Below are 23,794 nucleotides of genomic sequence, written 5' to 3'. Positions count from 1 at the left end.
TCTTGTCAAGAATCTGCCCACAGGTTTTCCCTCTCCAGGAAGTATGGAAAGATGATTCATTCTGATCCTCAGAAAGATGATTCATTTGAATCCATATTTCTGACTGTGATCTGTGAGCCAAAAGGAAAGCAGCAGAAGTTTCTTGTAATACTGACTACTTGCAGAAATCTTTAGATACGGCACAATGACTCAGAGCTGACTCTGAATGATAGCGGAGCACCTCACCTGGCTAACTAGATTTGATGAAGGCTAGTGTTAAAATGGTCATATAGTTACCATGGTTATCTGCTCGGTAACTGAGACACAGCCTTGAATTTTGCAGCATGTACATAAAAAGGACTAAAGCTCCTTTGACAAAGAGAGTCTACCACCACACTTGAGATACATAATAAACTTGCAACAGTATGCAGTATGCCACTGCTTCAGTTAATATCTAATCTCCTAGTTAAATAAAATACTACCAAGAGCAATCTGCAACTGCATCGGGCAGCAATTCCTCTCTGGGGTTCTACTTAGCCAGCTCAGGTGTTGTTAACTACCCCACAGTTCTGGCTGCAAGGTCTGAGGACTGGAAAGAAATATTTCAAAATGCCATGAGTCGGTCCTCTGAAATGTGAAAACAATCTCAGTAGCTATGACTACGTTGGCCTGTAGTAACCTCTAGGATGCCAGTCAGCCAGCAAAGCCACAGAGGCCTGTGTACTACTCAGATTTCAACAAGAAAGCACCTTTTATCCTCAAAAATGAAACAAAGTTGATAACCAGCTTTTTGAGGTGTAATTGAAGTCACCACCTGAATGAAGTTACTGAATGGCAGTAACACAATCCAGGCGTATGAGGAGGAAACACACAACCAGCTGAAGACTTGTCTTCTCATACAACAGCATTTACAGGCATTAACTCTCCTTCCTACCTTTAATTTTTTCAGTATTATTGGGTCATATACAATCATTGCACACACACAAAATCAATTTGATTTGTAGCTGAACAAAATAGTTAATTCCCGTGAAGTAACCCTTTTTGATAACATGCTGTGTTGCAGTGTTGTCACTGAATTTGGCAACTTCATCTCTGAATCCAAAATTCCAGAACTTAAAAGGAAATTTATTAAAAGACAAATAAGTCTCAATGTTTTGTTTTCCAAATCTCAAATATTCAGTTGGATTCATATGTGAATAATACATCAAGATGTTGGCTCAGTAAGTCCGTGAGCTGCAAGGTGCTAGACATAAGGAGGGTATTTAGAGGAGTTATCATTAGGTGCTTTTCCTGTTCCTTACTTTCACATGTATCCATCTTTACCTAGTTTCAGACAACATGCTAGATTAGATGGACCTTTGATCTGACTCTTACACTTACAATTGTGTGATGTTGCTGACTTTTGTATTGTGGTACTTGTATAAATTTTTTAATTTTTTTTTTTTTTTTTAGAAAGCAGTTTCTCAAGGTGTTTTTGCTCTCTTTGAAGGTTGTAGTAGCATAAGGTCATTGAATTAATCTATATTGATTATTCTGGCAGTACGCTGTGACAGAGGGGAGAATGGAGTTGCATGTCATGATGATGTATACCTAGCTATATAATGGACCCCATATGTGTGTATATCTATTTGTCTACCTACCTACCTATCTATATATATCTCATGTCACATCATTTAGATGTTTATACATCAGGTCACACTGGTCCATGTTGGTCTTGTACCAGGAGAGGTTGTAGCATTTTTCCACTAAATAAATAGCATTTCTAATCCAAGAAGAAATAAAAAGCTGTGTGGGTTAGACACAGGTTTTTGTCTATTACTTGCCCAGCACAGTGCTGTCTGGATTTTGCAAGAAAAAAATGTATTGCCACATAGTTCTGATGATTGAAACTCTGGTATTTCATCAAGGTAGCAATTCTAAGTACTTCAAATTATGTTTCAAGGATACATGGTAATCTTAGCCTATGTTGTTTGTTTTACAATTTACGATTTGCTGCTTTATATTAGTAATACCACTTGATTGCATTGTTAGCATCAGCTCATTCAAGCTCATGGTAGCTTGGTCTAAACTACAAGTAGGAAGGTGATTCTTTTTCCTTGCCTCCAAGGAAGACTTGGGGTTTCTTTTGTTTGTTTGTTTTTCTTCACTATTTCAGATTACTGCTTAATGCTAATAATGTTGCTGTTGTAATGTGGCAAAAGATTAGAAGTGGTTTGAGGTGAAGAGGGGTAGCTATGGAGCCTCCAGCAAGGAAATAGTTCTGTAGTTGGGAGCATTAATAAAGTGATAAAACGTAGTGGAAAAGCAACAAAACCAATAGAGACTTCTCTGGTCAGAGAATTGCTATGAGCAACTCCTCATGCGGTTTGAGCCGAAAATGATGAAAGAATTTGAAATTTTATCAAGTACAGACGTACTAGCATGAGATCGGCTGTTTTTCTAAAAGACCTGTGGTAGCTCAGGCAGAAGTTACAGGTTCGCTACAGAGATTATTGGATATTTTGGTTTATATTACTGCAGGAAGTGATTTATGATTGTGCCCAGTATTTTTGGAGTCCATCCATTTAATCACTTTACAAATGGTAACAAGATAAGTATCTTAAATATAAGGGTTTTCTAATTTTAATTTCCTAAACTTGCTCTTGTTTTGTGTGTGCTGTTTCTTTCAGGACAACAGGGTACATATTGGACCAAAAATGGAAATTCGTGTTGTCACTCTAGGATTGGATGGAGCTGGCAAAACAACTATTTTGTTTAAGTTAAAGCAAGATGAATTCATGCAGCCAATTCCAACAATAGGTTAGTAGCAACAATTTATATTTAATTTTTTTCTGAATGTTTGATTTATCTGTAGAATCTGGTCATTTTATATTCATACAGAGCAACATGATACAACTTTAATATTTTTGTTCTAGGTTTTAATGTTGAAACAGTAGAATACAAGAATTTGAAGTTTACTATTTGGGATGTTGGAGGGAAGCACAAATTGAGGCCCTTGTGGAAGCATTATTATCTCAATACGCAAGGTGAGACTAGTACAACTTTTAATCTGTATTTTGTCTTCTAGCCTGTATTTCAGAGCCAAAAAGATTATTAATAGAAATAATTTATAACTGTAAAAATTGTTCATCTAATGCGAAGTCCAGCTGCTAGATTCATGAGCTAAGAAATTTTAATCCAGTTGGTCATAGTGTCTGCTGCACGATAAAGGTGCATTCTCCATAAATCCGTCAGACAGTTCATGGAGCCAAACAAAATTAGAATCTCAGTTAAACTGGTTCTAGCTGACAACAGACAAGGTGCAGTGTTCCAAAGTTTACATAGTGAGGAGTAGTACTTGCCAGGTATGAAATTTAAATAGCACTTGAAATGAAAATACTCAGCCTCTAGGAGCCCTAGTTGGCAACTTAAAACGCTCCACAAAGTTCTGTAACTTCTGACTTGGTATTGCAGCGTAATATCTGGTCATAGACTAGATTACTGATTCTGAAAACACTGACATAAATGGTGCCAACTTAGGAATTGATGCTGTCCGCCTGTAAATCCTCCACAGCTGTTTTTTAATTTAGAAAAGGGTTCCTCTTCATTAATTAACTCCAAATTATCTGAAATACTTAGGAATGACAAACATCAGTTTACGTGCTCTGCTTTGTGCATTATTTCAGTCTTCATTGCAAACTTTAACATTTTAAATTGTTTGTCTTTTCAAACTCTTAAAAATCGTATTTCGGGATTTCTGTTGTCCTCTTAAAACTTACCATGTAAACACCAATAGCATGGAATCATGTCTGCCTTGAAGAATTGTATGTTGGAGAGAAGGCCTAAGCGGTTAACGTGGTGTATACATGCAGTAAGTTTTGTTTAGTTTTGGTGTTGGAGGCTTTTTCATTGCAAAACCCATGAGTTTAAATTCTGTCCTCTAGCTATACCTCCCTGACTCTCCAGTCTTCCTGCTATCTTGGTTACTCTCTGTGGTGGATAGCAATATCTACCACTGCTGTTTCAGGTCCATCGCAATCTTCTCTGGATTGTGTAGTCTGTAGCTGGAGGAAGCTGTGCCGATTTGGCTGAATCTGGAGATTTTACAGCCAGTTCAGGGTAACTGGAACAGTCGTGTGGGAGTTGATTGAGTATAAATGGATCAAGAAATGGTTTAAACTGAGATATTCAATCCACACATAGTAAATCTGGGTTTAGACCTAAGTAGTTCAAATATCACAGCCTTTATATTAGACTAGGCAAAAAACTTCAGAGGTTTTTTCCATGTTTTAGGATGAATTGTAGATTTTTGTCAAAGGTATGGAGATATTTAAGGCGTTTCTCACTCCTCCTGGATTTGAAACTGAAGTTGTGCACTGCTGAGAAACTTCCCATAGACTGCTGGAAAAAAAGAATTGTGTCAGTTGAAAGCTAATTTTACAGAGTTTATATTTGAATAGGTGTATAATGTTTCTCTCTCTTTCATAGCGGTGGTGTTTGTTGTTGATAGCAGTCACAGAGACAGGGTTAGTGAAGCACACAGTGAACTTGCAAAATTATTAACAGAGAAGGAGTTGCGGGATGCCTTGCTCTTGATCTTTGCTAATAAACAGGTATGTGTGATTTTTTTCACTCTGTTACTCTTTTCCTTAGTTTTTCTATCAAATTCCAACTTTCTGAACCCTCTGCTATGGGTAGGGAACGGTAATGTCGAAAGGATAAAATGTATATGTTTTCCTTATGTTTAGTACTAGTAAAATAAGTGATGCTAGAGTGCTTGGTAAATTTAGTAACCAGTTTTTGGTTTATGGTAACAAGGAGTAAATGTGTAACTGTTTTATTTGGCTTTTGTGTTTGGAAACATTTTCTATGATTTGTAGTTTCAGTCTAAGCTATCACTTGAAAATAAAATGCTTCAAACATAATACAGAAGAATAATTGAATCTTTATATCTGGTTCTGTTGCAGGATGTAGCAGGTGCACTTTCAGTGGAAGAAATCACAGAACTGCTGAGTCTCCACAAACTCTGCTGTGGCCGTAGCTGGTATATTCAGGGTTGTGATGCCCGAAGTGGTACAGGACTTTATGAAGGATTGGACTGGCTTTCAAGGCAGTTAGTGGCAGCTGGTGTCCTGGATGTGGCTTAATTTTACAGCAGCTGCAATTTAAGGGTGTAGTTTACTGTTGTGTTTTGTTTGCACGATTTAGGATGTTGTAGCCAGCTCTGCTGTCTGAAGAGGGGACTCGATTTAACTTGGTGGTTACAGAAAAATACAAGCCTTTATCCTAGATTGGATAATTGGTTGAGTAAACTTGTGCAGTAACAGTGTTTTTGAAATTTGATACAGTGACAAGTAATGGGATGGGCTAGTTACAAGGGTGCCTTGAAATTCTTTTTGGTGAAATTAGATTGTTACAATTCAAAAGCATTCCCTGATTAAAAAAATGCAGTGGAATTCATCTAATACTTTTAACAAGGTTACAATAGTTCATTGGTGTCAGAAAAAAGTCTGCATGGTTTAGAAATACTTTCCCAGGAAACTGTTCCAAAATCCATCTCAAGTTATTAGAATAGCCAGTCCTGTCTGTTAGTCAGAAATAAACGGTGCTACTCCTTAATATCTGAAGAATGCATTCATTTATAGGTGGCATTGAAAATTACATCCAAGTACACCACAAAAGGAAAATGTTTCCCTCATTATTTGTTAGCTTTCCTGTTCATTACCAGAAGGTGGCATAACTGGGCAAAGAAAACTGAGAATGGGGACCCGTGTTGCAGGGCTAGGGATCTGTGGCATTGTTTAGCTGGTCTTTTTCTAGTTAGGGGGGAGGGGTTATTTGGGGGGGGGTGTTATTAATTTACACATGCTAAATTATTTATGGACAGACTATAGTGATATTGAGGTGAAAGTGTTTTGTGTGTACTTGGGGACATGATCTGCCATTAGAGGTTAAGCTTACTCCTCAAGAAGTCAGTGAAGTTCAAAAAAAACCAACCAAACTTCTTAAAGTAGTGCGGTGTAATGTCAATCCAGCTATGTACTTTTATGTAGAAGTCATGCTTCCAGATAAAGGTAGTGGCCTTAAAATATAAAATAACACAATGTAAAAGCAGCGTACACTAATTATACCTCTTACTTAGAAGAGCAGATGGTAAAATGTGATATAAACCTTCCATAATTAGATTTTCAATTCTCACTGTACCTTCTACATGGAACTGTCACTAATGCCTCTATTTTCGCAGATTACTCATGCACAAACTCATGAAATATGGGCGTAGCGCTGTTTAAATTTAGAGAAGGTTGCAATGACGTAGTGATGTCTGTCTCTGCTGCATATGCAACTCTGCTAAACGATTTTATCTGTCTGATATGTGCACCAGAATCTTCTGGTGTCCTCTTTAAGTACACAGCCATTGCCATTTGAGGAAGCCATGCCATGGACCTCTTTCTGTCAGTAGAGGAGTGACAAAGAGCACAGCCAATAGATCAAAACTGTATTATAATCACTTTTCTTACTGGAGTAGAGGTGAATAGGGAGAACCATAGAGTGGAAACGAGCAGTTGTTTCACAGATGGGTAGATATTTTTGCCACACTGAAAAGTGTGTTTACCTGTGAGAGCTCTGAACCTCATCTGGCAAAGAAAATGTATCCTATTTTCTGTGGCTATGGCTTCTATTATAATGTTATCAATTTTATGATGTTTTCCCACTACATAACTTAGGTAAAGCCAAGAATGTATAAAAATAATTTAGTACATTTGCACTTTTCTTCAAGAGGAAGCAGTTAAGGTAACTACTGCCTCATAATGACACTTATTTGTAGTTTTCTCTTGTTACTTAAATTTCCTGTAAATGGTGTTAAATGCAGCTTCAGTTTCAGTAAGTCTAATGACTTCAATAGTAGCTGAAAGAACACTAAGCTTTAAAGTAGTTAAATGTTTGTGAAATGGGCTTCAATGCCTACCTATGTACACAGGTACTGAGAAGGGATATTTAGTCTTTCTTCAGACAACCTGATAAATTTGGAAATAGTTCACAACAGAGTGAAGGGTGTTTTCTTGCACCTACCAACTAAAAATTGTTCATCCTTCCCAGCCTGTAACTTCTTGGCGCACTAGACAGTTGGCTGCTCCGACCTGAGCATCTGCTTCTCCTGCATTGCAAAGCAGTCCCAGACCTAGTTAAGGCTGACTGTCCCTTCACACCTCTTTCTAAAATATGAACAAGTTCTGCTTAGCATGGTAGATACCTTTTCCTGTAATATTTTTAACAGAGAAGACATGTATTCTTTAGAAAAATTCCGTTTCTGTAGTTTTATTTTAGCTGGCTTATGCTTCAGTTATACATACCTCTCAGTATAGTTCTATTTTAAAATGTTCAAGGTGACCAGTTTGGATTTTTTTGTAACATTACATTTGAGGGCAGAGAAAAAATTCTCACTCATGCATATTTTTGAGTACAAAGGATTGCTTGTGACACATGGAATGCTACCATAAAAGTGTTTTTAAATGGAATTTATTTAAGATGACTTGAAGTAACTGTGAAAGTGTTGCATTTGTCTGTGAACTCTTCAGTGTAAACAGGTCCACTAAGAGGTTTATTTGTATTATAAATTAATACTACATATAAATTGCTTCAGTTATAAATTTAAGCTTGTTTCACCAGTTTTACTGAGCTTTAGTTTCTAGTGTACTGATTTATGCAATATGTAATTGGAGTATTTCCTCAACTAGAATTCACTCAAGCATTACTAACTATAAGGATTATTTGAAAAGACCGATTAACTTTTCATAGGACTTAATTGTGAAATTGAGTAAATACAACATACAGTGACTGTGTTGTGGCTTTCTTTAAAGAATCTCAGCTCAAAAACAGTGCATCTAGAATAAGTGAAAAATAATGTTTTATCACTTGATATGGTCTTACTGTATGCTACCTTCAAATTTATTGTGGATTATGTGGTACATGAGGGTTTTATTCTGAGATAATCCTCATTCTTAACTCTTGGAGTAGGTGTGGATATTATGTAAAGACTTCTTGAAAGAAAGGGCTCCTTTAGTGGAAAAAAAATTCATGAGCTGCTGCAATTTGAGTTGCCCAGAAAATGAATTCTTTTCAATAAAAGTATCTGAAACTTTGAGAATGAATTTTAATAAATTTGCCTTTTTTCTTTTTTAAGGAGGTGTGCTACATTTAACTTACTGTAGAATTTTTCTTCTTGATCCTTGAAGATATCCCTTTATCTCACCAAAGCTAAGCTGCTTGTTGGTAGCAGCTTCTGAGGGACTGTTTGATTAGCATGCATCACATCTCATTTCACGAATGATGTTACCAGAACTGTAAATTCTTGAGTCTCGTATGAGTGCAGTGGTGTTATGTGAACATGAACAGTCAATGTTACTGTATTTAGAGTAGACTTAACTATCCAACATAGTAACAGGACCATATCTAGCCACAGATTCATGTCAGCTGGACAAGTCTGAGCTTTCCTTGAGGACTGCATCAGAAACACATGATGTAAGCTTAGTTGAGGTGATTCCCATCATTTATTTTAAACTAAGTATGGCAGTAGAAGTAGTAGTGTTTGCAGGACTTTGGGTAAAAATGAATCCAGAAACACACTCCCCAGGCTAAAATGATGAGAACAGTGCATAGAAAAAAACCAATATTGGCAATACCAAACCCATTGCATAGGACTTCATCCGCTGGCATTCCAAGAGTTGATCATTGCTCTTGGACACAGCAGACACATACACAGTTATTTTTAAAGGACAGAGGTAGATTACATATCTTGTTATAGCAAACAGTATCATAACTTAATGTAATTTTTGATGCATGATAGGATTGAAGAGTTTACGCAGTTTAGGATTTCCAACCTTTTCCTCTGTCAAAGACTTCAATAGTGTATAGAGGATTAATTAAGATAGGAACGATGCAAATAAACATGAAAAAGTTACAAACAATACGCTGGTCCTATTTTATAAATCATGAGACAGGGTATGGGTTTTCGTCTTTAGTTTTGCATAGAAGAGATGCAAGAAAAACAGTAGACTTTGTAAGAAACATGCAGGTGTTTTTACTTTAAAATACAGAAATACAGACTTAGGGCACTTTGGATACGTTAAAAATAGTAAAACTGGCAATTGCTCTGTCTAGGAACTATCAAAAATGTTTCTGTTCTTTCTGGGTCCCACCATGCCGAATTTTTTTCTGCTTAAGCTGGAACCTTCAACTCCTAGCTTACTTCACTGTGATATTAATGATGCTGATATCCTCATAGGGTTTGTCGGTTTTGGGATTGACTTTTACATTTGAGATTCTTTGAACAACTTCCATTCCTTTAGTCACCCGTCCAAACACGCTGTGCTTGTTGTCTAGCCATGGCTGTTTGAGGGCAGAGAAAGAAAAAGCATATTAAAATAGAAAGCAGCATGTAGGTTAAGCACCAAACCAGAAAGAGTGACCTAGAATAAGTAAACATTAATACATCTTATTCTGTTCAGACTATGAAACTTAGAGTGTGGCTAATACATGTTCATATGCATCTAAACTCATCACCTTTTCAATTGTTTCCTTAAAGTACTACAGAGGTCAAGTTCTAGCAATGCAGTAGCATTTCATAGTTTATTTTAAGGCGTATTCTCAGTTCACAGAAATGCTGTTTCAGTCTCTCTATTTCATGGTATTTTCACTGCTGAATTGTAAGTGCCAGTCCAGAATATGACCTAATTCAAATTCACATTCATAAAGTATGCCCAATTAGCAATCTGAATATAGGCACTGATAAACTTAATAAGCTTTAAAATTATGGTAGATGGGTGCTTTAAAAAAAACAACAAACCAACATAGTTTTGAAATAAGTGCTATATGAATACAGTTTCTGTGTTACCTTTAAGGATTTGTTTTCTATCTGTTAGACTCGCATACCAAAATCTCTTTTTTTGGCTCTGAAATTGTACAGAGATTAAAGGAAATCTTCAAACGTAAATACTGGCTTCTTTGTGTAACTATAATTAGGCAATATTAAAGTCATCCTGGCATCATATCCAAAAAACTTCAAACAATCTAAGCAATAGCTAGATTTCCATCAAATTTAAATGAGTATATTAACACAAAATACTCCAGTAATAAACAATTGCAAGCATTGACTAAGAATTTGATATCGCCCTTACTGCAATTAAAGGCAAAAGGCCTCTTGATCACAACTGACAAAAATGCTTTTCTATTTCTTAAAAGACTGTTTCAGTGAAGCCTACACAGTATACATTGTGTGTAGCATTTATTTGCACAATAACAAGACGATATTTAGATAGTACTGTGTTCCTTTTTCCATCAGAAAAGATACACTTTTACTATCTAGTTAGTATCTCAGGTCTTAGATTGAGCTTTACTACTTACAGTTGGCACTACTGTTATAAAAAACTGGGATCCATTGGTATTTGGTCCTGCATTAGCCATGCTGAGCGTGTATGGTCTGTCATGTCGTAAAGTTGAATGAAACTCATCTTCAAATTCTCCTCCCCAAATACTTTCACCTCCCATTCCTGTACCAGTTGGGTCACCAGTCTGAATCATGAAACCCTGCACAGAAATTAAATATTATATCATCACATAGAATAAATAAGCAAAAATGCCTTATGTCACATTTTTTCAAACAAACTTTAAACCTTTCAACAAAATGTAAGTGTTAAAATGCTGTGGATAAGGGACAAAGTATTCTTTAAATCATAATCAAGTACTTGTGAAAAAACAAGCAGAACAAACACCGTTCCTGCTAGTGAAGGACAAGAAACCAGACTATCTGTGGCTTCTGCGAACACTTGGGCTGTGTCAGATTGATTCTGGTGCAACAGAAATAAGAAGCCTTACAAGAAGCTGCCCTCTGACATGAAACAAAGTCTGAATTCAAGCAGGACTGCTGAATTAATCTTTGTCTCAATTTTCAGATTTCTCCCACCTTGTCAGTTGCAGAAAAACTATTAAACAACTTCAGTAAGTGATGGAAGTTATTTAGAACCTCAGAGTTGTTCAGACTTTACAGAGAACTTTCCAGCCATTCCAGAAATCCTCCGTGCAAAATGGAAAGGAAAAGGTTAACAGAGAGGACTGACTTCAAAGGTACATTATCTAACCAAACAAAAACTTTTTACAAATTACCTTGATGATACGGTGAAATATGTGTCCATTGTAATAGCCATTTCTGCTGTGCACACAGAAGTTTTCCACTGTTTTGGGGCACCTAAAATTGTGTAACAGAAAATACAGGCCACAATAAATATTTAATTGTATGGTGGCAACGCCATGAAGATTTCAGCTGAGACCAAGACCCTGTTGTACTGAGCAGTGTTTCAGCACACTGTAGAAAGGGATTTTATCAGCTATGGATAAAAGCAACTCCCCACCTCCTGAAACCCAGAGCTGGATGCAAAAAAACCCTTGAGTACGAAGTTGCATGATTACCCAGGAAGGCAGCAGCATTGTTGATAATACAGTGATGTTTCAGGTGTTGCTGAGCAGTGCTTACACAGCATCAAGGCTTTTTTGGCTCCTCACACCACCCCACCAGCGAGCAGGCTGGGGTTGCGCAAGCAGTTGGGAGGGGACACAGCCAGAACAGCTGACCCCAACTGACCAAAGGAATATTCCATACCATATGGCATCATGCTCAGTATGTAAAGCTGGGGAAGAAGAAGGAAGGGGAGGCAGTCAGAGTGATGGCATTTGCCTTCCCAAGTAACCATTACACATGATGGAGCCCTGCTTTCCTGGAGATGGCTGAACACCTGCCTGCAGATGGGAAGCAGTGAATGAATTCCTTGTTCTGCTTTGCTTATGGACACGGCTTTTGTTTTACTTATTAAACTGTCTTGATCTCAGTCCATCGGTTTTCTCACTTTTACCTTCTAAGTCTTTCCCCTATCCCACTGCAGAGATGTGAGCGAGCAGCTGCATGGGGCTTAGTTGCCAGCTGGGGTTAAACCATGACAGCCAGCAAATAAATCTTTTCTTCAAAGCCTAGTTCAAGGCATCACTGATTAGATGTTCCTTCCCCAGCTTTCTATTTACATGGTTCACTTACAAAATCAATTAAGGAGTGTATGCTCCATAAGCAAAAAGTTGTTCGCTCTTTTACCTCCATAATTGTATTAAGCTACCCATGTAAGGCATTCATTGTTGCATACCAGAAGTAAAATCTAAAAATACAATGGTTTAATATTATAGAACTTGCAGTCCGCAGAGTCAGTTAGCCTCCTCTGAAGCTGCTCACAAACATTGTCTGGAAGCAGCTGGAATACTGTTGATGGAATAAAAAGGGAAAAAAACCAGCCAACCAACCCCTTCACCTTTGTGACTCGATTTTTTACTTCTGAGATTTGCTACCAGGGTAGATCTACACTGACAGGTTTACACAGTCACAAACGACAAACGACAAAATAGCCAAACGACAAAATAGCCAAGTTGAGTCCGTAGCTGTAAAGTTACTTCAGCTGTGACAAGGAACATTAGCTTGGGCTTAGTATTCTAAACCATCTTGTGAAACACAGCACTAATAGCATAACTAACAGAACAGACAAGATTATAGTCCCAGTTCCTGCTGGGTGGTGTATAGTCATTCACAACTTTATTCCACAAGCACATGGCCAAGGATTTAAAGGGCATAAGCCACTTTGTATAGGCTCTTCTTTAACTTTTTAATCACATTCATCTTCAAGAGATTAAAATTCAAGTCTCAGTTGGGAGGAAATACTAGAACAAGAAAGGACAAACCTAACAATAACCAAGCCTGGTAATACTGTACTTAATTCAAAATTGCACACAAAACATTGCAGTCAAGAACCTAGCAATACTATGCACGCAAATATAGTGGCACGCTGGCATGAGAATTTAAAAAAAAAAAAAAAAAGTCAGAAATAATGTAGTTTGGCCTGTCACTCACTGGTAAGGGCTGTAGCATTACTGCAACCTATATGCTACAATTATGAATTCCAGAAGCTAGGGCCTGATGCAAGGAGACATTTGTGAAGAGAGCAATAATAGACTAGCAGCCCTGCAGGACAGAATTGAGATTGTGTTGCCTTACCTGTGCTTATGACAAAACATGAACTTGGTTTTGGAGAAGCATGGACTACACTTAAATGGTTTAAGTTTCAATGTATAGCAATATATAGGTAATATTATATACATTTACTGTTTCATAACAAAATCTTTGCATATACTAGCATTACAAAGAAGAGATGCTGACAGAATAACTTCAGCAATTGTCACACACAGAACGCTTTTTCAATTATATGCCTGGTTTTGGATATACACAGTGGTATAAATTTTATGTTGTTCTTGAAGGAGCTGCAATAGTACAAAACATAGTACAATGGCCACATTTGGAAGTTGCAAACTGTACCATTCCTCTGGCTTACACAGACCTATTGCCAAATCTACTGTCGCTGCCAACATCAACATTATTTTTCAAGGCGGAATCAAACAGCACTGCCTTACAATAATATGTAGCTTACACAGAAGAGCATCATGACCTATCCACATCTGTGGTTTAGATAAAGAACAAAAGTTAATAAACGAATAACCCCCCTGAACCAATAATTAAATAAAAGCAATAATAATTAAAAAAAAAAATCCAACCAAACAACTATGACCCCAACTGTTATTTAGACCTGTTTTTACCCTACTTTATTTGTGTTTGCCAAGAGTCATGTTCCTAGCCTGATGTATTAAGAAACTGTCAGGAAACAAGGAACAAGTAGAAAAAGGGGAAGAAAATAACTATTCCTAACTTTAAATGTACATCTTGGATACTGCCACCAAAAGGCACAGAAGGAAGGAAAACCAAAATAACAGAAGAACTACCAAATACATACTCAACAGGAAAAAGCTTGATATGGATATCTCCCATGCTTGTGTGGATGATGGCGCTGTCTGAAACTCTTTTGGGACCTTCTGCCTGAGTGGCTGCCATGACCTCTTCTTTAGAAGGTTTCTCATTAAATACATCTCTGTCAGAATCTGCACTCTTTGTATCTTCTGGTTCACGTTTAGTAAACTGAAGAACAAAAGAACAGAAGGTTAACTGTTTGGTTTTCTCTTTCTTTCCTTTATCTTACACACTGCTCTGCACCTAAGACATCAATATGATTACTGAACCTGCTAAACGCCCAACTAGATTTGAAATGTAGGGAGATAATTCATAGACAGTCTATTCTTGCATTTCAGTGCTCTGCGTTACCAGCATTTCCACAGTCACAAATCCCAGCACAGCTACATGCAAATCCAAGTAACTTTTTATAATCTATTGTCTTTAAAATTCCTCCCCTTTTCAACAGAAGGCCCACAGTAGTTTGGCGTGTTGTCTTTAAAAAAAGAGTGGAGAGTATCAATGTGTTCTATTATATTCACACAAAACTGTCAGGTTTCATCACAAACTTTTAGTTTCACTACAAAGTCAAACTAAATCCTGTTACTCCAATACCACATTAATACAAAACTATAGAAAACCAGAAAATTTAACTCAAAACAGGAGAAATATCAAAGATGTAATTTGTATAGTACTTACAGAAAAACACAGAATAAATATATGAGTACACGAGCATCCACTTAAGCGAGTAGTACACTTACACATCAAATGATAATCCCTAGCCTTTCTGCATGTGTAATGGTGAGTAATGTTTCCAGGCTTTGTCTAACTTTTCGTCCCCACTTGTCAAATCGTTCAGAGTAATATATTCCAGTATATGCTACACACTAACCACACAAAGCTTTAGAAAGTATACTATCTTGCTCCAACAGAAAACAGGATCAAGTTCAAGCACAACCAACAGACAAACAGACTGATCTCTAACCTCTATGGTGATCACATCCCAGATCAACTACTAACTACTCTGGAATTGCTCATCTCTTTGGCTTATTCCTTGCATCTCACCTAAAATCTAAATTGTGAACAGGAAGATGACTCCTGTCTTAGTTAGTTGCCCATACTTGGTGCTACTGAGTTCTAATACTGCTCTGAATTGAATTATTTTTTATTACGTATTTTGTACAGTTAATTATTATTTATCAATATAAGATCTGGTTAGGTTTTTAAAACGTTCCTACTTAAGGGTGTTTTTTCCTCAACTAGAACAAAAGCATATACCATTCTCAGAGAAATATAATTCAGACAGCCCAAACCATCCCAAGTTTACTAAACTGCTTGAGCAATAATGAAACAGTTAAAGCTGCTTCTAGCGAATTTATAGCTAGTTCAAGCTAAAAATTCTAGAATATACTTGCAATATAAAGGGACTCCCCTGGAAAAGCTGTGTTTGCAAGTACTCAAGACAAAAAGCGCTGGAAAGGTGCAACAATAAAAAAATATCGCAGAGAAAACATCAATACAAGAATAGAGTTATTTAAATAGAAACCACACGCACCATGTAAAACCTATTTTTTTTAAAAGCTGTGCAGATTACTGTTGGATCTGCCTGGATATTCTGGAGAACAGGATTTTCAGATGCCTTCATCTCTATAGTGATCGCAGCACGATGTTTCTTGGCGACTCCTTGGAACAAAGCTAGCTGCATCATTCTGATGTTCTCTTGTTTTCCCAAGATACGAATACACCTGAAGCGCAAGATGTGAGAAGGTGTAGCTACTGTTAGCTGCTCACAGTCAGAGAACATCTCCTTTCTGACTGCAATACTCAAAGCAAAATTCCAAAACCCTCTCAAAGCAATTTTTTACTAATTGTTTTTGTGATGCTTCTCTATTCAAACTTGCTACATAATTTACTAGTCAGCCTCCTTACGCGATAAAATCCCAACTGCACGATCCACATTTACTTTGTTACAACATCTAGTTAGCCAGAGATGAATTAATTACACATTTTTAATACAAATATGCTTGCTGTGTTTTCTCCTCATTTTACAAAGCTTTAAACTGACACGACTCATTACAAAGCATGGGAGTATCTTATGGCTAATGTAAGGCTCCCAAGTAACAACAACAAAGAAAGATTTGAGACCCCCACAGTCATATCAAGTTTTAAATATACTACAAATGAATATAGACTTTGAAACAAACATATTTATGCCAAAGTGTGTCACTGGAACTTACCTGTTAGTCTCTACATTTATGACCTTAATGCCCAGCATTGTTCCATAGAGAACGAAGTGTCCAGTTTCATCAAAAATTATATTAATTAATCTTACTGCATCCACCTTCTCCAGCTCACGCTCAACTGCCATACGTCGGCCAAACTCCATATCTGGTAGTTGCTGTCTCATCTGCTGAAGTTCAGTAAACATCTACAGAAAAAAAAAAAATCACTATTATATGAATATACTTTAAACTTATGATCCAGCAAAACACTGATGCACGTGCTTCGAAAATACAGAATTCAAGTGAGACTACTCACACTTAAGAACTGAAATAAATACAAGCGATACTCTATTTTAATGACCCAATACCCATGTTGTAGTACCAAACTTAAGCAAAGAAAGAAATGTGTGTAGTCATCTAACAAATTTCTTAGAAGATGACAAATGTAATTAATTATGATGATGTTATTTAAAATGGGCACTTTCCGTAATTTCTTTCTAGTAAAAAGTAATCTAGCAGTATAAACACACAGATGAAAATCAACAACTCAGTTTCACTACATAACCACTACATAACTAATATAAATCAGTAAGAATTAGTTTTGGAGCAAAGCAACACAAGAGGCAAGGAAGAGAATATGGAAAACCTTTTCTGCAAGAAAAATACAGCAAAAAATATAGCCTTAGAAGCAGACGATAACTTAGGTATATGCACTGATAAATTCAAGTAAGAAGAGAAAAAGCCTCAAAAAAAGAGAAGCAAGACCAAACTCACACTCAGAGATTCATCAAAGACTCTCATCAGCTTCCCCGTCAAAAACCGGAAAATTCTAACTTTTCTGTCAGACCCAAGAGTGGCCATTTTCTTGCCATCAGGTGAAAAACTTATACTGGATGGGTAAGCCTTGCATTTAGCAAATTCGTATAGATCAGTGTCTGTTTTATACTCCCAGTTCACATTCTTGGGGAATTTATATTCGTGTGGAGTACCAGTCCAGTACTCGATCATTCCAGATTTATCAGAAGACACTACTACTTTGTAGACAGGGTTCAACCGTATCTGAGTAAGAGAGGATGCATGGAGTTTATCAAAAACATGAAGTGGCTGGTTATTTCCTCGTCCATCATATATGAATATTTTTCCTGTGCTCTTCTCAGACGTTGCAACAGAAGATATGGCATCTCCAGGGCAATATACCCACTCACATTGGCCAGGGTAGTAGCTGCAACAAAGAGTGGAAGGAGGGAGAAAAAAAATGGACTGCTGTTACTTAGATAAGAATCAAATTATGCTATGAACTTGAAATCAAATATCAGAAGCAAAGTTTGAACTTCATTTACTAGTCCTGCTAATATTTGTCGTGCTAAAATTCAACAGCGTTATAACCAAGGTTTTCCAAGCAACACAATTCAGTGGATGGCTCAGCCTATTTCTGTTGCTCCCATATCATTTTATAAAGAGGCTGTGATAGAAAGCAAAGGTAGAAAGTAGGTGAAAAAGAAGAATAAGGCTGAAAGTTCTGCTAAACAGCACAAGTGGCATTAATGATTACTATTGAACTTCTACAACTCAATAACATTTCTCTTTCATCTCTTAAGTGATTAATACTTCAGTGGAAATGAAGACAACTGCACCTTTGCCATACACTAGAAAAAAGTTCAACTAGGTCTTGCCAAAAGGAAAAAAAAAAAAAAAAAACCACTAAAAAGCAACATAAGTAAAATTAAGACAAATCACCCTATATTCAATAAGCATTCTGAATGCATTTAAGAAGGATCTCATTTGCTACTAGCAAAAACATACTCTACAAATAAAACAAGCCAGAGATATGCTCAATAATATGTTATGTCTGTTTTAAAAAAGTCTGTAAGCAAAGATTTTGAGAACCAGAACTCAGAAACTAAATGACAGACCACAAAGAAATTATACAGTCTCCATAGAAAACTCTTATTTAGTATCCTTTCACAATCAAACTAGCAGATACTGAAGGACTGACAAGTGACAGACACTAATAATTTGGATTTTCAATGTCTGTCTGGTAAAGATTCTCATAAGGAGAAACATAATCAGAACTTTGTCTCAGGTTCACTAGAAAGAATAGGATCAAATACGTACATAAAGAAATAAATATGACGTTCCATTGATTTAAGCATCATTATCCAAAGTTTTCTGCAGAAATAGCTGCCCTTCTCCAGATCACTAATGGAAGCATAAAGCATGGCGATTTGCAGATAGCCACACTGTATAGTCAAAACTGAAAGAATCTGAAGAATTTGAGACAAAGCTAATCAACGTTGCAATATACTGGCATACACCTATCCAAGCAGGCAACGCAAGATAACGTGAGCTGAAAAGACCACACAGAACTTAGGATTTTACATTAACCACTGCAAGTCTGAGCAAAGAGCCATGATAAAATTCTCAGGCACATCAACAGAAACTATCTGTTCAATAAACAGTAATGCAGAAGATAGAGCAACAAACATTAAGTTTTAAAAGGCTATTAAGGACAATGCTTATATTACAGGCATACATTGTTCTTTTCTTCATTAAAGAGTTCACTTGAGGTAAAAGCCAATTATGTCTGAAAAAAATATGTGGGGAGAGGAGGATGTAGATTACTGAGGTTGAAAAAAAATCTATTTAAAGAACAGGGAACATACTATAGAAAAATGTTACAGGTAGCATTCTCAGGGTATCCCTGAAGCAAAATTGATGTAAATTCTACCACAGTTTTCCGTGAATTGTCAAACAGGAAAAAACACCTTCTAAAACAACATAAAATTAAGTTTTTCTTATTAATATTAAATTAATTTTATTTCATTCCATAATTTTACCAATTTTCTAGTGACAATACAGGACTGCTAAATAGAAAAGACCAGCAAAACCAAAAGACTAAGGCTAACCGCAATTTTTCCACAGCAGACAGCCAAGTGGGAATAAATTCCTATAGGTGAAGTACGTCATCTGGAGGACGATACTGAAACTAGAACGAGCAAAGCAGATAACATAAGGTTTTATATAGGCACCCTTGTAACAGTTCAGGGCTTGTTTTCCTCTGGCAGTCTTATAACTCCAATAACATACATACATATTTCTCTGAGATTCTTTAGCTGCATACTGTATAACTACAGAAACCCTGCAACCGCAAGACTAAGGAAAAGAACACCACTCTTTCTAACAGAAAAAGGAAATTTCTATCCCTATGACAACAAGTAGGACAACATATACAGGTCAAATTCCTTTTCTTTTGGAACTGTTAGGTGTCTATAATTTTTAAATTCAGTGCCAAACAACAGAAAAAAAATTATGCCTAGCTAAGTATTTTGAGAAACATCACATCTTTGTGCATATTTGACGCTGAGGAAAGGCACAGATCTACTCCACCGATGTACTGTTGCACACAGAGTCATAAATTTTTCTACTCAGTCAGGCAGTCTCCAACCACTGGATGCATTTTGGATAATGGAACTTAATAAGCTTCATATGACTGGGGGGAGTAAAACCCTCAAAACCTGCAAATTGTTGACTGATCTCTTAGCAAAATAACTCCCATTTATAATCCCAAAGAAACGTTTTCAAGAACTAAATAACTTACCCAAGTTTCAGCATGTTGATCATATCAAAGTTGACTACATCAAACACCTTCATTGCTTTGTCATCGCCAACTGAACAGAATAACGCCCCCTCCGAACTAACAGCAATACTCTCAATAACACCTATTAAAAAAAGTTAACTTAATATTAACAGACAGGAAAGGGATATCCTTCATTTCAATATTCCACAAGAAAAACCCTACAGAGGTTTAAACCTATTTCTCAGCTGTTTCTACACCTTTCTGACTTAAAAAACTACCTGACTTTAAAAAAAAAACAAAAACAAGACCAAGCCCACAAAACCCACTTTGTATTCTATCACTGTTTAGAATCAGGTATGTGGTAATGAACTACTTACCATATACATAAAAGAGAGATTATAATGGCAGTTACTTCCATTTACAATCTTAATTTAAAAAAATTCAGAACAATATTATGATATGGTAAAAAATTATAGCTTGCATCTCTCAAAAGAGGAAAAAGCACTCTACAGTCCTGCGATTAACATACATAACACTCAAAATTACTCTGCAATTGAGCCTTCCCTAAGTTTTTCACAATACTTATTTTTGCTTTGTTCTCACATTTTTTTTCTGTATATAACGAAAAGCTGATACTTAAGATCAAAAACCCACCATAACATTCTTTCTAACTCTAAAAAGAAACAGTACTCTTACTACCTATTAATAAATATGTTTCTTATTGTAACAGTCTGCATATCAAACTTATTTTCCATCAGATATATTATCATTTCTAATAGCAATGAGAACCTGGTTTTCTGTCCATACCTATTTAATACTTAGCATAGTATAGAAGAGCTATGCGTACTTACTACCTCAGAAAGCTGGGTTAAAAATATTAATTCTTAATTGCTTAATTCAGCTGATAATCATGACATTGATGCAGAATTTACTCTACAGTGGCAATAAATCCAGATAAAACCAACCATTTTTTTTCCATACTGCAGGGGAAAAAAACCAACAAACAAACAAAAAGGAATGAAGGTAACCTTGCTAAAGTAACATCTTTTTAAACTTCTCTGGATTTTATGACCCCTGTTATGTACCTTGTTTACTTATTTTTACACAGACCTCTTCTTCATGTCCTAGACATTTTCCCCACAGGCGGGGCATAAGGCAATGCAATGGATGCAGGGGATCTGTGCAGGAGTCCCACATGTTTTATTCTCACTCTATCCCTCCTGAAGTTTGGGAGCAAAATATAACAGGACAGGGGAATGAAGGAAGATGAAGTAGATACCATTTAACCCCTGACTGCAGTAAACAACTCCCAGAATCCCTCTCCTCTGCATTTGCACTCCCTCTTCAAAGGACTAAGAGTAAGGGCGAGGAAAAAGTGAGGTCCTTTGGGGGAGGAAAAGCAAGTTCTCACCCAGGTGGCTCCGGAAGTGTTTAACAAACTCAATCCCTTCTTCTATTTTTTTCCAGAATTTTACATGTCCATCATGGCTGGCTGTTATGATAAAATCTGTCCTGCAGTTACAAAAGAAACAAACCAAAACACGCTATTATGCACTTTCACACCACCCTGGGGCAGTAATTTGCACTATAATTAACACTATGTAGAGAATGAACTTTAAACAAATTACTGTGACAATGTGTCTGAACTATCACTCCTAGAAAAACAAGCACTTTGGATTAATCTATGCAAAGTCAGCAGCCTGAATTGAGGAAATACATAACACGATCCCTTTTGACCATGCAAATTTTAGTCCTATTTTAGGTCTGCTTTTACAGTAGTTACTATTTGCTAATGTATGTGTGTGTGTATATATGTGTATACATATAAAAGAGAAGAAAGGTATCTCCTCAATCTGTGCAATTCTGCTGAATCATATTTTGTTCAGATGCAGCCAGTTGCTCTTATTCCTGTATATATTGCACACTGCAATACGGATTTTAAGATCCTTTTAGTCTATTTAAACAATTTTTATCTTGCTTCTCAGTAAGCCCTTTCCTGTACGCTTAGTTTAAAAAAATCTTAAAATACCACCTCTGAACAACACTAACTTCCCATTATTAGACTTCTACAATGAAAACTTCCTAGCATATATAAAAATACATTTCTGACAATGAGATACAGTGGAAAAAAGAAAGACACTTACTTAGTACATGCTACATGTGTAATGACATCTCTGTGCATGTAACTGCGTTCATACATTGAAGCACATGGTAGATTTTCAAGATACACACGTTCAAATTCAAGAACTAAACAGGAAAAGAAAAGAAAAATCAGGAAATACTTTTTTTTTGCATAAAGGTACACCTAGTACAAAGTAGCTTTGTACTCAGGCTTACGGATTCATGGTAGACTAAAGCCACTCAAAATCTGCTTTAAGCCATACAGATGCTTCCTTTTAAAGCAACTATTACCTTGCTGTCCGAACATATATTAAAAAAAAAAAAAAGAATCAATACAATAATTTTAAAGTTACTGCCAGAAAACAGAAGGTCGACCGCACCTCAATTTTCTTTGAAACCAAATGTATCTCTGTTGCTGTTAAGCACTTCAAGGTCCCCTACAGGTATTGTAGCTTAAATTCTAAGTGCTAGCACCTATTTACTTCGTTGTTTAACTGGCCCACCTAAAATAATCTGATTTTCTGCTTTTGCCTCTGATTTTTACATCTTAACCCTTAATACCTGCACAATAGCATTTGTTACTGAAACGGCAGGTTTGCAGCTGCTCACCGTCACGCTCACAGTTACTTTACAACGGTACTCAGGAGCTGTGAGTTGCCAGGCACATCAACACCGCATGTCAACATACCGCCCAGAGGCTTCTCCTGCTCCCCCAGCGAAGGGCAGCGACCCAGAAGCCAGTTAACTCCGCAGCTGAAAGCGCCTGGGCTTGGCAACGCAGACGCCGCCAAGCACGGCCTCAGCCCGGGGGCGCCTTACAAAGGAAGCAGAAACACGGCGCCCCAGCCTCTAATTCTGCACCCCGGGGGGGCCCTCCACAGCCCCGTCGTTTTAGATACAAGACACCGTGCCGGGGCGCGGGAGAACCGCCCGAGGCGGCCCAGAGCTAGGGCAGGGCTCTGCCGGCGGGGCCTGCCGCCCGGCGGCGATCCCACCGCTGCCGCCCGGGGCCGCTCTCCAGCGAAGCGGCGGGCGGAGGCCCCGCTCCTCCCGTTACCTCTCCTCTTTTTCGCCTGCGCGGCCTCCCCCGGCAGCGGCCCGACCCAGCGCTCCTCCCCCTCATCATCATCATCCTCCTCTTCTGCTGCCGCCGCCGCCGCCGCCTCCTCGCTGCCAGCCGCCGCCTCGGTCTGCTTGCGCTTACGCTCCGAGTCGGACGACGCCATGCTGCCGGACGTCACTTCTCCGCGACGCTTCCCCCTCCCGCCACACTGCGTGCCGGGCGCGTGAAAAGTGACGCCACGGCGGAGAGCAGCCAGTGAGTGCCGAGCGCGCGCAGAGGGAAGAGGTGAGCTCAGCCGAGCGGACTCGACATGGTAATGGACGGGGATGGGGCGGCCGTCGCCGCCCGTCCCGGCCCAGGGTGGGCTCAGCTGCCCTCAGCGCCGCCGCCGGCCCGAGACGGGGCTGAAGTCCCGCTCGGAGCGGAGCATCGCTTCGGCCGCGGAGCCGGGGCAGCGGTGGCGCCTTGGGGGAGGGGAGGCTGGCAGCTGTTACGGCCGCTGGGAGGGGAGGGGGCTGGCTGCCGGGCGGCTGCCGGGCGGCTGCCGGGCGGCTGCCGGGCGGCTGTCGAGCGGGAAGAGGCTGCGTTCGGCCCTAGTCTGTGAGGAGTAACCGCCCTCCTCATGGCGTCCGGTCGCTAGTGTCGTTCTGGGGGTCTGTGTCGGAGGGAATGGGAGCTCCTGCTGTAGTTCTGGGGTCTGTGTCAGGGAGAACTGGGGTTCCTGCTGTAGTTCTGGGGTCTGTGTCAGGGACAATGGGAACTCCCTGTCTGACCTTTTTTGTGATGTTGTTTGCATCCTGCTTTTATTCATCCGAACGTGGACTTCCGGTTTTCTGTCTTTTTTTTTTTTTTTTTTACTTTCCCAGGGCTGCTGTTACTTTCTCATCTCTGAATTTCTTCCAGCTGTTGTTTGGTTTGTATTTACTGCCATGAAACACTTCCTATAAAGCTTGCCTATTTGCTTGGTAGAGAGTCCACAATGCACC

The 23,794-nt window shown here is 38.2% G+C and overlaps 2 protein-coding genes across 4 annotated transcripts in view; one reads left to right on the top strand and one right to left on the bottom strand.

Annotated features, from left to right (window-relative positions):
• Positions 1–8,139, top strand: part of TRIM23 (tripartite motif containing 23) — a 31,622-nt gene extending 23,483 nt beyond the window's left edge. For both annotated transcript variants that reach the window (XM_074569940.1, XM_074569941.1), the window contains 4 exons: positions 2,649–2,778; positions 2,895–3,005; positions 4,447–4,571; positions 4,926–8,139. In XM_074569940.1, coding sequence (XP_074426041.1) covers positions 2,649–2,778; positions 2,895–3,005; positions 4,447–4,571; positions 4,926–5,105 — 546 coding nt within the window. In that variant the 3' untranslated portion in view covers positions 5,106–8,139. The remainder of the gene's footprint in view (positions 1–2,648; positions 2,779–2,894; positions 3,006–4,446; positions 4,572–4,925) is intronic.
• A 341-nt stretch (positions 8,140–8,480) lies between these two features.
• On the bottom strand, positions 8,481–22,999 carry PPWD1 (peptidylprolyl isomerase domain and WD repeat containing 1). 2 transcript variants are annotated; one of them, XM_074569937.1, is made up of 11 exons: positions 22,803–22,999; positions 21,769–21,871; positions 21,036–21,136; positions 19,646–19,766; positions 16,822–17,269; positions 16,063–16,253; positions 15,381–15,570; positions 13,833–14,014; positions 11,119–11,200; positions 10,360–10,542; positions 8,481–9,345 (listed from the first exon to the last, which is right to left on the bottom strand). In XM_074569937.1, exons 1-11 carry the CDS (start codon positions 22,969–22,971, stop codon positions 9,202–9,204), a joined length of 1,914 nt encoding a protein of 637 aa, XP_074426038.1. In that variant the 5' UTR covers positions 22,972–22,999; the 3' UTR covers positions 8,481–9,201. The 2 variants fall into 2 exon arrangements, with proteins under 2 accessions (XP_074426038.1, XP_074426040.1); XM_074569939.1 differs by lacking the exon at positions 21,036–21,136 and having other exon boundaries at positions 8,487–9,345; positions 22,803–22,997.
• Positions 23,000–23,794: the final 795 nt, after the last annotated feature.

The sequence above is a fragment of the Larus michahellis genome, chromosome Z, assembly GCF_964199755.1.
Source record: "Larus michahellis chromosome Z, bLarMic1.1, whole genome shotgun sequence".
NCBI classification, from domain to species: domain Eukaryota; kingdom Metazoa; phylum Chordata; class Aves; order Charadriiformes; family Laridae; genus Larus; species Larus michahellis.
This window is presented reverse-complemented; position numbering and strand designations above follow the sequence as displayed.

Excerpts from the sequence above, each read along its gene's own strand:
- PPWD1 (XM_074569937.1), bottom strand. The coding sequence starts at position 22,971 with ATGGCGTCGTCCGACTCGGAGCGTAAGCGCAAGCAGACCGAGGCGGCG. Across the intron at positions 21,137-21,768 it reads ACACATGTAGCATGTACTAA|GACAGATTTTATCATAACAG; the intron begins GTAAGTGTCTTT and ends TTGTAACTGCAG. Across the intron at positions 9,346-10,359 it reads TTATAACAGTAGTGCCAACT|CCATGGCTAGACAACAAGCA; the intron begins GTAAGTAGTAAA and ends GCCCTCAAACAG.